At 28.0% G+C, this 13,294-nt stretch overlaps 1 protein-coding gene across 1 annotated transcript; it reads left to right on the top strand.

Moving 5' to 3' along the window:
- Window positions 1-5,938: 5,938 nt before the first annotated feature.
- LOC101218814 (plasmodesmata-located protein 2) lies at window positions 5,939-7,513 on the top strand. Its single transcript, XM_004152819.3, has 2 exons — window positions 5,939-6,770; window positions 7,266-7,513. The coding sequence occupies exons 1-2, from the start codon at window positions 6,047-6,049 to the stop codon at window positions 7,388-7,390; spliced, it is 849 nt and encodes a 282-aa protein (XP_004152867.1). The 5' UTR covers window positions 5,939-6,046; the 3' UTR covers window positions 7,391-7,513.
- Window positions 7,514-13,294: the final 5,781 nt, after the last annotated feature.

The following is a 13,294-nucleotide window of genomic DNA, read 5'->3' as shown; positions in this document are numbered from 1 at the left end:
ACTATAATCCCACTATGTGAAATTGTTAACTTTCCATTAAAAGATACCTTTAGTCATATTAGTCTAGTGATCCCGAAGAAACACATGTCAATCATATTAGTCTGGTGTGATATCATAGAAACACACGTTGATCATATAAGTCAAAATTAAGGTGGTGATCCCAAGCGACATCATACAGGTAGGATACACAACCTAATAGTCAAAGCTAACCGCCACCATCAAACCAAAAAATACATAATAGTCAACTTAGTTCAATTATAGACATAGAATGCAACATCATTGAATAGTTCATAATCACACAATCAATCATACATGTAAGCTAGAGACACAATTTCAGCCAACATCTCCTATAACTATGCGTTTTAGCTATCGTCAATGCATAATCAATCAATCCATGCAGTGCGCTTAAATCTTAATTTTGAAGATCCAATAGTAGAAATTTCATAAATAAGTCGATCAATGTATTTTAATTCTATGCATAACCGCCAGTCAATCAATACAGTACAACTTTAATTTTAAATAATCGAAGGTTCAATAGTAGAAACCTCTTACATAAGGCTATCAATGCATATTAATTTTGTGCATAGCCGTCGATCAATCCATACATTACAACTTTAATTTGAAATCAAAGGTCTGGTGGTAGAAATCCCTTACATAAGTCTATTAATGCATTTTAATTCTATGCATAATCGTACGTCATTCCATACAATACAACTTTAATCTTAAGTCAAAGATCCAATAGGTAGAAATTTCTTACCTCAAAAAATAGAATTAATCTCGCTCTTTTGCAAAATTCCTTAAAGCAAATTAAAGCATGCAAAATTTCTTAAAGCAAATTAAAGCACAAATTAACCTAAACATAAGAAAAATAATTAATAATTTTACTTAATAAAATTCTCAATTAGGCCCAAACAATCATCATACTTAACCATTTCTAAGTAACCACATGTTACACTACCCTTTACACATTCTACAGTAGCCTTAGACCAAACCAATGCAATGATAAGTAACTCATAACTAAGTCAATATTTATCCATCACAATTGTTACAGTAACTCATTAACTCCTCATAAGAGTTATATATCACAGTAGTCTATAAGCTAAACAAATAATTCATCAATATAGTATTGAATCCACAGTAAATCATCACATTCCAATTTATAACATACATATAATAATCCATAATATGCATATAAACAACCATCATACTTCACACCAAACATAGGTAATTTTCATATGCAAATAATTATCCTTTATATATATATCTTAGTCTAATACAATGGTTATCCTTCACAATTTAACAGTAAGCTTAGGCTATACAGATAATTCAACATCACAAACATATCGCACTATTCACCATTATCACACAATAATCCAACCAGTAATTGGGGATCCAGTAGTTGAAATCTTACCTTAGGTTATGCTAAGTTACTTGCTATAAACGAAACCACAATTCCACCTATTCATAAACAAAATTAAATTAACAATTTTTTTCCAAAAAATTACTAATTTATGGTCCGTTTGGATTGAATTAAAAACAAAATGTTTTTCAAAAATACATTTCATTTTAAACACTTTCTTGAAAATGAGTTTAAATTTAAATACTTACATATTTGATTAAACTTTTTTATAAGTGTTTTAGGTGTGAATTTTGTTTAGTTTATCATATACCAAAAATGTTTATACTTAACTTAAATTACCATAAAGGACTACTAAACACGATGACCTAATTTCATAAAAAATACATATATTTTAATTTTTTAAAAAGAAATATACTTTAAAATTAACGGTATTGTATTTTGAAACTAATTGTTTTAAATTTTGAAATTAGTAAAGTTAGAACTAAAAACATTGTTTTTTTTTTCTTATTAAATTTTTAGATATTTTTATTTTAGGAGTAGAAGTATATAATATTTAAATTCATAATCAAGATACTTATTTCTTTTTCTTTTCTTCTGAAAAACTAAATAAATAAATAAATAATGAAATTAATAATGTCACCTGAAATAAACACATTTTAGTAATTATTCATAATAAAAGAGAAAAAAATAGATGTTTTTCCAATAATGATTTATTTATCTCAACAACATAATATTAATAAGAAGATTGGAGAGGGTAGCATGAGAGATTTGGTTTTCAATGATTTGCCTAAAATAAATTATTTTATAAATGAATTTCTAAAAAATGCATTATTCTAATTTGTCAAATAATACCATTTTTTTAAAATAGTTTTTTTACAAAATTAAACACTTCAAAATCTCAACCAAACACACAACGATCTGATTTGGCGTAATTACAAATTTAATTACCAAGTTTTCTTTGTCCAACCAAAATCCCCTCCTTTTCCTTAACTAATTGTATTACCTTTTTCCAATAATTATATTTCAATATATAATGAACAATTTTTCACTTATTAGTTATATAATCAAAATTATATAATTGAGACATATTTTTAAAAATAAAAAAAATAAATTAAAATATTTACCCGCTATAGAAAAATTTTGGATTCTATCAAGGATAGTCTTCTATCACCATAACATATCAATTACTATAAGTGAAATTTATTATAAGTTGTAAATATTTTGTAAAATTTGCTATTTTAAAAAATTACCCAATAATTAATAACATTAACCATCAAATTCCAAAATATTTAATTAAACATACATTTACTCATATATATATATATAATTAACCCAACACATTACACGAAATAAATTTCTTTAACTTCCAATTCCTTCCAATTCCAATTAATCTAATGTCCATAATATAATCATTAATTATTCAAGAAAATTAAGAAATAAAACTAACTTAAATTTTTGGATGTTACATCATCGACAAAGATGAATTGGCAAACTATTTACGGCTCCAAAATTTTAATTCAAGCCCAAAATGGATAACCAAAATTTTAACCAAAGCCCAAAGTATTGATTTATTTTTGTGATTTTGTTAAAAAAATATTCATTCTCTCTCTCTCCGTCCATTCTTTCTTTCGTTTTGCATTGTTTTTAATATATTTCACCTAATTATAGTATATATTGAATAATAAGGTGTATATTTTATGAATGAAATATTTTTATATTGATTTTTTTTATAGAAGGTGGACCGACAATGAGAAAAATTAGGGATGTGAGTTATAGTTTATAAAAAAAAATTTAAAAGGTAAACGTTTCCTTCTTCCAATACGTTAAATATTGATTTCATTTTCTTCACAAAAAACGCCGAATAATTAGAAGATTGGAGGAAGTATAAGTGGTGAAGAAGAAGAACATCGGCGGCCGACTGGTATAGTGACCTTTCAAAAAAAAATTGACAAAAATTTAAGGTTGGTAAGAATTTATATTTCGTATTTGAAATATATTATGGTATATTAAGTATATTGAAGATAACATCATTTGTGTATTATTGAATATATGAAGTAGTGTATATATAATAAATCACATAAAATATATGTATTATGCACTAGTATATATATATATATATATATATGTAAGGATTCAAAAAAAATACCGATCGGATACATAATCTATGTATACAGTGGTATACAAACGCAATAAAAAAAATCACAAAACACATGAAAAAAAATATGTATGTATGTATTATCGAATATAAGCCGTAGTATATATGTAACAAATCATAAAACATAAATGAATTATTCAGTAGAATATATGTAAGAAATAAAAAAATTTGAATGGATATATAATATGTGTATATATTGGTATATATACACAATATGAAAAAATCACATAACATGAAAAAAAATATGTGTATGTATTATTAAATATATGCAGTAGTATATATGTGACAAATCACAAAACATAAATTTATTATTCAGTGGTAGAGTATAGTATATACGAATGATGGGACATTTAGTAAAAGTTCTATGTCGAGCATGACAGAAAGATGAACTGAATAATAAAAAATTAAACAAATGAGAAAAACATGACGAGAATATATGCTACAGAATGAAAGAAGAACAATTTTTTTAAGAAAAAAAATATGCTACGAATGGAAGAAGAAAGAATATAATAAACGAAAAATGAAAGAAAAAAAAAATCAATTGTATATTCTATAGCAAATCGAAAGGGGAAGAAGAAATTCGACGTCGGAATTGTTGTTCGTGAGAAAAAAGCTTTTGGTTTGGACATGAAATTGAAATATAATTATTTTTGTAGTATAATTAAAAAATATTGTTACCATATAAAATAATAATTTATATCATATTTAAATTAGTGCAAATGTAAAAAATATTTTATTAATAAACACAAATATATATGTATTAATAATTAAGGAAGTTACATTTGATACAATAAATATGGTATTTGATAATTAATGAAAATATTGTTTCGTTTTCGAAAATCATTATTAAATAATTATATGAAGGTTAAAATTGTTTTAAAATACCGTGATTTCTTACTTAAGATAATAATTAAAAATTTAGGACATTTGCGAAATTGTAAGGGAAAAGAATGTGATTTTTCTAATTTTTTCTTTAAAAAATATAACAAACACCAAAATATTTACATGTTAGAGAACAATCTAGCCCGTAATATATTTAGAAAATAGTTGTTTAGATTTGGTTAGATTTGCACGATCATTTAGATTTGGGTTTAAACAGTCTTTTTTTTCATCTAGTCATTTAGATTTGGCTCGTTTAAATTTGGATAGATTTTTTTAATATTTTTTTACACGATCGTTTAGATTTAACTATTTTAAAATTATATTTATTTCAAACTAGTACTTTAGTTGATTACATATTACAATGGTTTTAAATGACAACTAATGGAACAACTAATAGACTATATAAATTAGTTGACAAAAAAAATGTATTTATTTTTTGAAAGCAGGATTGAATATTTGAAATCAACAAAATGACACAAGAGTTGGGAGTTCTAATGCACTTCGTGTACCAAATCTAAAAAATCGTATATCAAATATAAAAGATTAAAAAAGTTTGAAAAAAAATAGTTTAGATTTAGCTATCCAAATTCAAACGATAAAATCTATACGATCATGTATCAAATCTAAACAATTGTTTTAAGATTCATGATCGTTTAGATTTGACTATTTTTGTTACACGATCGTTTACCCGAGCCATAACTATTTCGTCTGTTTGTTATATTTATGAAAATTAACCTTTAAAAAATTATATTATAAAATTACTTTTGATCGGTAAAGGTAATTATATCGAATAAAATTTCAAATAAATATTCAAATATTAGAAACGTACATGGTACAAACACTGTAATTCTTATGATTTAAAAAAAAGTAGTCTCTACAATGCGTTGAGATCTACTTAGGAAAACTTTATTCCACGGTAAAAACTAATTTCTAAATTTTACCTATTTTTAACTTGGTTGAGAGTTTAGTTGGACCTTGCATCATCATTATTATTTCACTTAGATTTGGCACATGGTTGGTTAATAAGGATTAAATTGAAAATAAATCAATAAAGAAAGGGTGAAATTGTAACTTTTAATCAAATTTAAAAAATGACTCAAACATTAGAATCTTTATAGAAATATATATATATATATATATATATAACAATAGAAATATTTTACTTACAAGACATTAACCTGTTTTCAATGTACTAAATGTTGACCATGTAAAAAAGTTTAAACTTAGTTTATATTAGATGACCAACTTTGGTACTTCAAATCTTAACTATGGTGTTCAGCTCACTTTCCCTTGATTTGGAAACATTAGTGTATAAAGTTAGCTCCATATTAGGTAAAAGTAGAGAGGAAAATTCACCTTTCTCAACCCTTATGAATATGAAAATAAAATTAGGGTAGAAGTTGAGGTTAAATTATTGTCTCACAAAGTTAGTCAATGTATATGCAAACTTGTGTTGAAGGCTCGTTATCCACACGTGAATACAAAGTGAAATATTGTACTTCTATCATATTCAAACTAAAGAAGTACAAAACACGAAACACACAAATTTCCCTAATAATTCAGGATATACTAAGGCATACAACTTCAAGAATACAAGCATATTCAATTGATTGTATATTCTTCACTTTCTTCTTCCCACCTGAAAATCAATGAAAGCCATCAACAAATCTCCACATATCTTCTACCTTCTCCTCGTCCTGATTATCCCAAATTGCCACTCAGAACCAGACCACAACGCCTTAGTGTACCACCACTGCACCAATAACAACCAACCACCCACATCAACATCAATGTCCGAAACCCTCTCATCTCTCTTCGAATCCCTCATCAAGCAGTCCACAAACTCCACCTTCCACAGACAAACCACCGCCCAGACCGGCGTCCCTATATCGGCGGAGTACCAGTGTAGAGGGGATATGAGTTTAATGGGCTGCAAAAGCTGCGTAACTCAGCTAGGCATTTTGTCCAACAGGTTTTGTACAGGAGCGAAAACAGGGCGTGTACAGTTGAGAGGCTGCTATGTGCGGTACGAGGCGGATGGAGAGGAAGAGAAGGATGAGGAGTATGGGGAGCTGGTGCATAAGGAGTGTGGAGAAAGAGAGGTGGGCGGCGGCAGTGGCGGATATGAGGCGGCGGCGCTGTGGGAAGTGGAAGAGGGGATTTTGAGGAGTGGGAGTGGGTATTATGAGGGTAGGAAAGAGGGAGTGAGAGCAGTGGCACAGTGTGAAGGAGCGTTGTTGGGATTGGGGTGTGATTGTGCGGAGTGTGTGAGTCGTGCTGTGGAGGTGCTGCGTCAGGACTGCCGTGGAAGCCTTGATGGGAGTGTTTATTTGGGTGGATGCTATGTTACCTATTACACTTACCATCTACTAGGTAATCTCCAAATTACTTTTTCTTTTGACAAATTACAAAATACACCAATGTCTAAGTAAATTATAACCCCAAATTTTTCGATGGCAAAAATTAATAATTCAAATTTTACTTCCAACCTATCATAGTTGATTAAGTTATACTCAAATCATACTCATACTATCTGTATAATATTAATCAAAAGAAAGCTTTATGTTTAAATATACTAATCTCCATAGAATAGAACAATGATCAAGGTTACATCTAATCCTATGCTTCCCTTCTTCTACAAAAAAAAAAAAAGTATACCTATTTTTTATAATTATTTTTTAAATGAATAATAAATTTTCTTGTTTCAATCATTAGGAAGAAGCCTGTGTTTATCTTTTATTTTTCGATAGAATATATGTGTATATATAGTAAAAACTTTAGTAAACAATTGAAATTGGAAATGAGTTGTTTCAATATTATAATGAGGAACAATGATCTGATCTCTCCATATATATATCTGTTTAAAAGGTGGAAAGAAGAATGGTTCAAGTGGAAAGTTGGTAGCAATTGTGCTGGGTGGTGCAGCGACTCTTGGACTGGCCTTTATTCTATTGATATTTTTCAAGACTTGTGGAAAAAAAGACGATCATTAATTAACATCATGAAAACTTTCAAAAATTAGTAAAAAAATATATATGATAATTAAATTTATTCCATTCCATTTTCTAAATTACAAAAATAGCAAATTTAAAAGTTGATAATCTTATGATTATCGATAGCCGTCCGATAGTTCAATGGTTATTATCTGATAACCGTATGATATTACTGATTTTGTCATATATGCAAAAAAAAAAAAAAAAAGTGATATGCTGTTTTTTCTAAGTGTTTTTGTCATTTGATGCAAATTTTCTAATATTATTTCAAAATAGAAAATTTGTTTTGTATGATAGTAAATATTTATAATGTTAATTTTCATAAATATAACAAAAACACCAAAATATTTACCGTCTAAGTAACAAAATCAAAAAGCTCATGAAGTCGGCTATTTTTTTTTTAACTATTTCAGGTTTGTCCTTCATTTCTATATTTTATTTCTTTTCCTTTCCATTTTCTTTATTCACTTCTTCTGCAATTTTTCTTTTATGTTTTTCTGAAATCATAATATTTGTGTTTCAATCAATGATAAATCTTGTACCAAAAATAAAATATCTTAATACACGATCTTAAACAAAAGTGTTAGAATATTGGTACACCATCGTTTAGATTTGACTACAGAATCATGTACCGTGTACCAAATCTAAACGATATTAGTACACGTTTACCAAATATAAAAGATCTTGAAAAAATACATGATCGTTTAGATTTGGGTAAACCATTGTGTAACCAAATCTTAACTGTGTAGCCAAACTACCAAATATTTGAAAAAAAAATTATTGGGATATTGGTAGAGGATCGTGTACCAAATCTAAACTCCCAACATCGTTTAGATTTGGTACGCAATCGCGTATTATTTTCCACCTGATCGCATATCATAATTGTTTCGTGTGAGTGGCTAATTAATCTCGTGTTGTTAGTGACATTTTCTGCATTTTTCATTTTGGGTATGTGTGCTTTTTCCGTTTTTGAAATTATTTTATAGTGTAAATATTTTGTTGGTTTGTTATAATTTTTTAAAAACTTCTACTTATAAATATAACAAAATTTCATAGTCTACTTATCATGTCAGTATCTTTCAACATCTATTAATAATAACTGACATCAGTCCATCAATATCTATCAACATCTAGAAATGATATTTTATTATATTTGTAAATATTTTAGTTTATTTTATTATAATTAAAATTTGTTATTTAAAATAAGGACGATAATTGTTTGATACTTTTAATTTGATTTGATTTTTTTCTTAGCAAACTTTATTAATATATTTATTGATAAATACTTGGAAAAAAAAACCAACTTTTTCCTGTTGTATCGATTTTAAAAGGCTTTGAATTTTTCAATTTAAAGCTTGATGTAATTAAAGTTTTGAGTGGTTATGAGTTAAATAATTATTTTGATCGTTCTTTGTGTAAAAAGGTGGCATTTTTAGAAATATAAATAAATTAAAATATTTATAAGCTAGAGCAACAAAAAAATTTAAATTTAAATTCTATCTTATAGACTTTTATCTTATCAATGTCCACTTATAAAAAGTATATTAGTGGCTATCAATATCTATTATCGATAGAATTTGAAAATTTTGTTATGTATATTATAAATATTTTATCAAATTTGTTATTTTCTACCATTTCTTTTTTAAAAAATCTCTTTCATTCCTACATTCAATTCTTACACGACTTCTTTGATTATTGGATTAATAAAAGAAAATCATCATTGTGAATCTAGATTAATTAATTCACTTATGCAAAAGATTAGAGATTTATTTATAAAATTATAAGTAGCACGTAAAATTTATCTAAACAAAGCATAATGAAGGGTGAGGTTACTTGGTCACGAAGCATGTACTATACATATCCGCATAATGAAGGGTGAGGCTACTCGGTCACGGAGCATGTACTATACATATCCTGACCCGTCTAGCTTAGGAGGATAAGAGTTTGGGTGAAAGGGCCAAAACTAAATTGGATGAGGCTAAGCCTCCCATTTTTCTAAAAGCTCTAGATTGGGATTTTTCTATAAATTCATCGTGATAACTTCGTATGTGGTAAGTTCATTCACATCCCTAAAACAATTTCTTTTGTTATTTGAATATACATTCCTTAAGACATTTTATGCACTTAAAAGTCTCGTTTGTCTTGGTCATTGAAGGTGCATTGTAGAAGTACCACACCAAGTGTCTAAATTTTCTTTGAATTTGCCATCAACAATATTCAAATTATCAATAAAATCAATTTTTCTTTAATCTTTATAAAAAAACACTATATTCAAAATCTAATTTTCTCATACCATATCTCAAAAACACAAAAGGTAAGATTCATGAATTAATGGGATCAAAAAGACATATAATCTTCATATAACACTACAAGAAAGGGGACTCTCCCGACACACAAAATCGTCGAGAGATATATGAAAAGCATCAGAAAGGACTTTTCCAGCGCATAAATATACGTTGGGATATAAGTCGGGAAAAATGTGTTGGGAGAGGAACTCCCGATGCACAACATGTTGTGCGTCGGGAGTTCCTAGACATCTTCCGACGTTGTATGAACGTCGAAGATGCTGTCAATATAGCGTCGAGAGATTTCTCTAATTTGAAATCTAATTTGTATATGGACAAGCTGCCTCTCGAAAAGTTAATGGAATCTAATTTAATGTCAAAATACGTTAATAAAATGCTAACTTTATGATAATAGATGTAAAGATCGTGAAGAAACGCATCTAATCAAGTGGTCATATGCATAAAATGAGTTAGTATTGATGGAGATATGAATCTCAAAAGATAAATGATATGAATAAACGAAAAATAACTAAAAAACTTATAACATGGAGAAGTTTATTACTAAACAAAACTAATAACTTATCAAGTTGAACAACAAATATTGATACAACAACATCTCACAACGATGACAACATTCATACATAAACTAACTCTAATTCAATCACTCCTACAAAATCAAATATAAATTCAATTCAACCACAAACTAACTATAAATTATAAATGCAACACTTTTCAACCAAACTTTAACTAAAATATACCCAACAATAACATTCACCAACAACATTCATCCACATACAAATTATTTAGGACAATGTCGTCTACAATCCTCAATATATAACCTCCCATCCAATATAACCCTCGAATTCAATATAAATTCTAAATTCAAATTGGAATTCAAATTGAAATTTTGAAATTCAATCTCAACTCCAACACTTCAAATTCAAATTTAAACACTTCAACACTTCAAATTCAAATTCCTAAAACCTACAACTAATTCAAAATCTAAATACTGGACTAATTTGAAATATAAAACCTAAAACTAATTTGAAATCTAAATACTAAAATTAATTAACTAAAACAAAACAATAACTAATCTAAACCACTTACCGAATGGAAGGATGACAATGAACATTGGTAGTTTAATGTACATCATGAGTTGTCCACGTCCTGATATAGCATATGTTGTAAGCAAGTTAAGTCGTTATAAAAGTAATCCAAGTCAAGTTCATTGAAAAGCTATATTGAGAACTTTTGGATATTTAAATTAATACTAAAAATTATGAATTACCCTATACTTGATATCTTGTTGTACTTGAAGGTTATAGTGATGCCAACTGGATATCAAGCACTAAAGACTCCAAATCCACAAAGTGGTTACATTTTTATCCTTGGAGGTGGGGTTGTATCTTGTAAATCTTTCAAACAAACTTGTACTATAGTACGATCCACAATAGAATATGAATTTATAGCTTTAGACAAGGTTGGGGAAGAAGCAGAATGACTTCAAAATTTTTTTAAAGATATTTCCAACTAGTCTAAACCGGTGTGTGCAATATGTATATATAGTGATAGCCATGCAGCTATTGGAATGGCACAAAATATTATGTATAATGGTAAGTCTCAACATATAATATGACGGAGACATAATACAATCAGGCAACTACTCTCTAGTGGTATTATCACAATTGACTTTGTGAGGTCAAAAGATAATATTGTGGATCCACTTACTAAAGGCCTAACTAGGGAGTTGGTTGAAAGTTCATCAAAACGAATGAGATTTACCTAGAGAGGTAACCCAACCTAGTTGACTAGAAATCTCAAGATCTAGGTTCAACAGAAAAACCAATCTCTAGATAACATAACGAGCACTACATTAAAATCTTTCACCGCACTACATTAAAATCTTTCACCCATTTAACGAATGATGAAGGTAGTGCTAGTATGGTTTTAGGGTAAGTATTTTTGTAAGTGATAATTATTAATAAAAAAAGCATATACGATATTCTGTACAGAAATCATCTATGTGAGTGTGAAGGGACGCTTCTATGAGAATTTTAAGGCAAATTCTCTTAAACACTCATGAGACCAAACAATGTTCAAGCCCAAAACAAACATAACCATGATAACAAACTTTGTTATAATGAGAAGCTGTGTAATATCTATTGTTTTAGTTTATATAGATTGGTTGGCAGTTCAAGACATCATGTCCACCAATTAACCTAGTAAATTCTTGATGTTCACCGGGGAAAGCTCAAAGCTTACACTACTTGTCCTCATGCAAGTTCTCCAATTGAAAAATACCAACAACTTATTTTATTCCATTTGTCAATTTACCATTTATGAGGGATTGTTGGAATAAATAGTTCTTATTTGTGATTCTTTCGTGAATGAATTCATCACTTAGTAAAAGTATTAGTAACTAAATTATAGAAAAAGATATGATTTTTCGAATGGCCACAAATAAGTTCTAAGTTCTTTTCTATTTGGTTGAAAGATCATATCAATAATGATAGTCTTCTTCAAAAGAATTTCTCTCTATATCCCTATAGATCCAAAGGTTTCATCCTAGGAGATAATTACTCTCATAGAGAGTTTGTTGTAATAATGTCATTTGGTTAATTGCATTATGATTGTTATTTAATTACCTTACATTTTTCTTTGCCAATTACAAATTAATTTATGATTACCATCCATTTTTGCAACTATGAAAAATGATCCTAAGAAACTTAACCACAACAACAAAATATTGATGGTTACCTTCAACTTTTTTTTTTTTTTCAGTTTTAGCATTGTCATCTGATTAGTTGTTATTCTTTGACACATTTGATATTGATTGTTATCTAATTAACATAGTATACTTATTGGTTATTTAATAGTTGTTGATTAGTATTTGATATCAATAGTATGTAGATTTATTTATTTTCCTAACTTGGTGTGACTTCAATGGTTATTTAATAGTTGTTGATTAGTATTTGATATCAGATTTATTTATTTTCCTAACTTGGTGTGACTTCAATTTATTTCTTTTGCTAATATGAAATGTCAAATCACAGTTATAAGGTTTTACTTGAAAATTAATATTAGGGTTTTAAGTATCCAACCTTCATGTTTGCTGCTTAAGGAAAATTCAAAAATCGATATAAATTACAGAAGTGCAAGGAAAATAAAGAAGAGACTAAATTTTTTCATGTCTTCAAAGCTCATTTGCAAAATGATTATCACTAGAAATTAAATAACAATCAAACATGAATAACATGAAAATCAAATAACAATCGAACTAGAAAACAAATAGCGATCATATGACAATTAAATAAAAATCACATAGAAACCAGATAAAAATAAGTAATTTTAACTTCAATTTTCCTTACCTTAAATTTTCATTATATTGGGGGTTTAAATTTAAACTCCAGGCTCAAATGTGATTCGAATTCTGATCTAAATGAGAAAAGAAGTAGCTGTCATGCATATATATGAACTATGAGATGCCACATTGCTAAACTACTACTCCTCCACGCAATGTATTTTCTCCAGACTTGTCTTTTCAATATGATTATCTTACAAATGAGAAAAAACAAAAAGATTTCTCTCTCAAAGTCTAGTTGAATCTGTCTATTTGGGT

Source organism: Cucumis sativus, chromosome 2 (assembly GCF_000004075.3).
Source record: "Cucumis sativus cultivar 9930 chromosome 2, Cucumber_9930_V3, whole genome shotgun sequence".
Taxonomy (NCBI): Eukaryota; Viridiplantae; Streptophyta; class Magnoliopsida; order Cucurbitales; family Cucurbitaceae; genus Cucumis; species Cucumis sativus.
The sequence above is the reverse complement of the archived record's forward strand: the minus strand, read 5'-3'. Positions and strand labels throughout refer to the sequence as shown.

What these genes read in the sequence shown, in the direction of transcription:
- LOC101218814 (XM_004152819.3), top strand. Translation starts at nt 6,047, where the DNA reads ATGAAAGCCATCAACAAATCTCCACATATCTTCTACCTTCTCCTCGTC. An exon ending in TTACACTTACCATCTACTAG is followed by an intron (nt 6,771 to 7,265) that starts GTAATCTCCAAA and finishes TCTGTTTAAAAG; the next exon opens with GTGGAAAGAAGAATGGTTCA.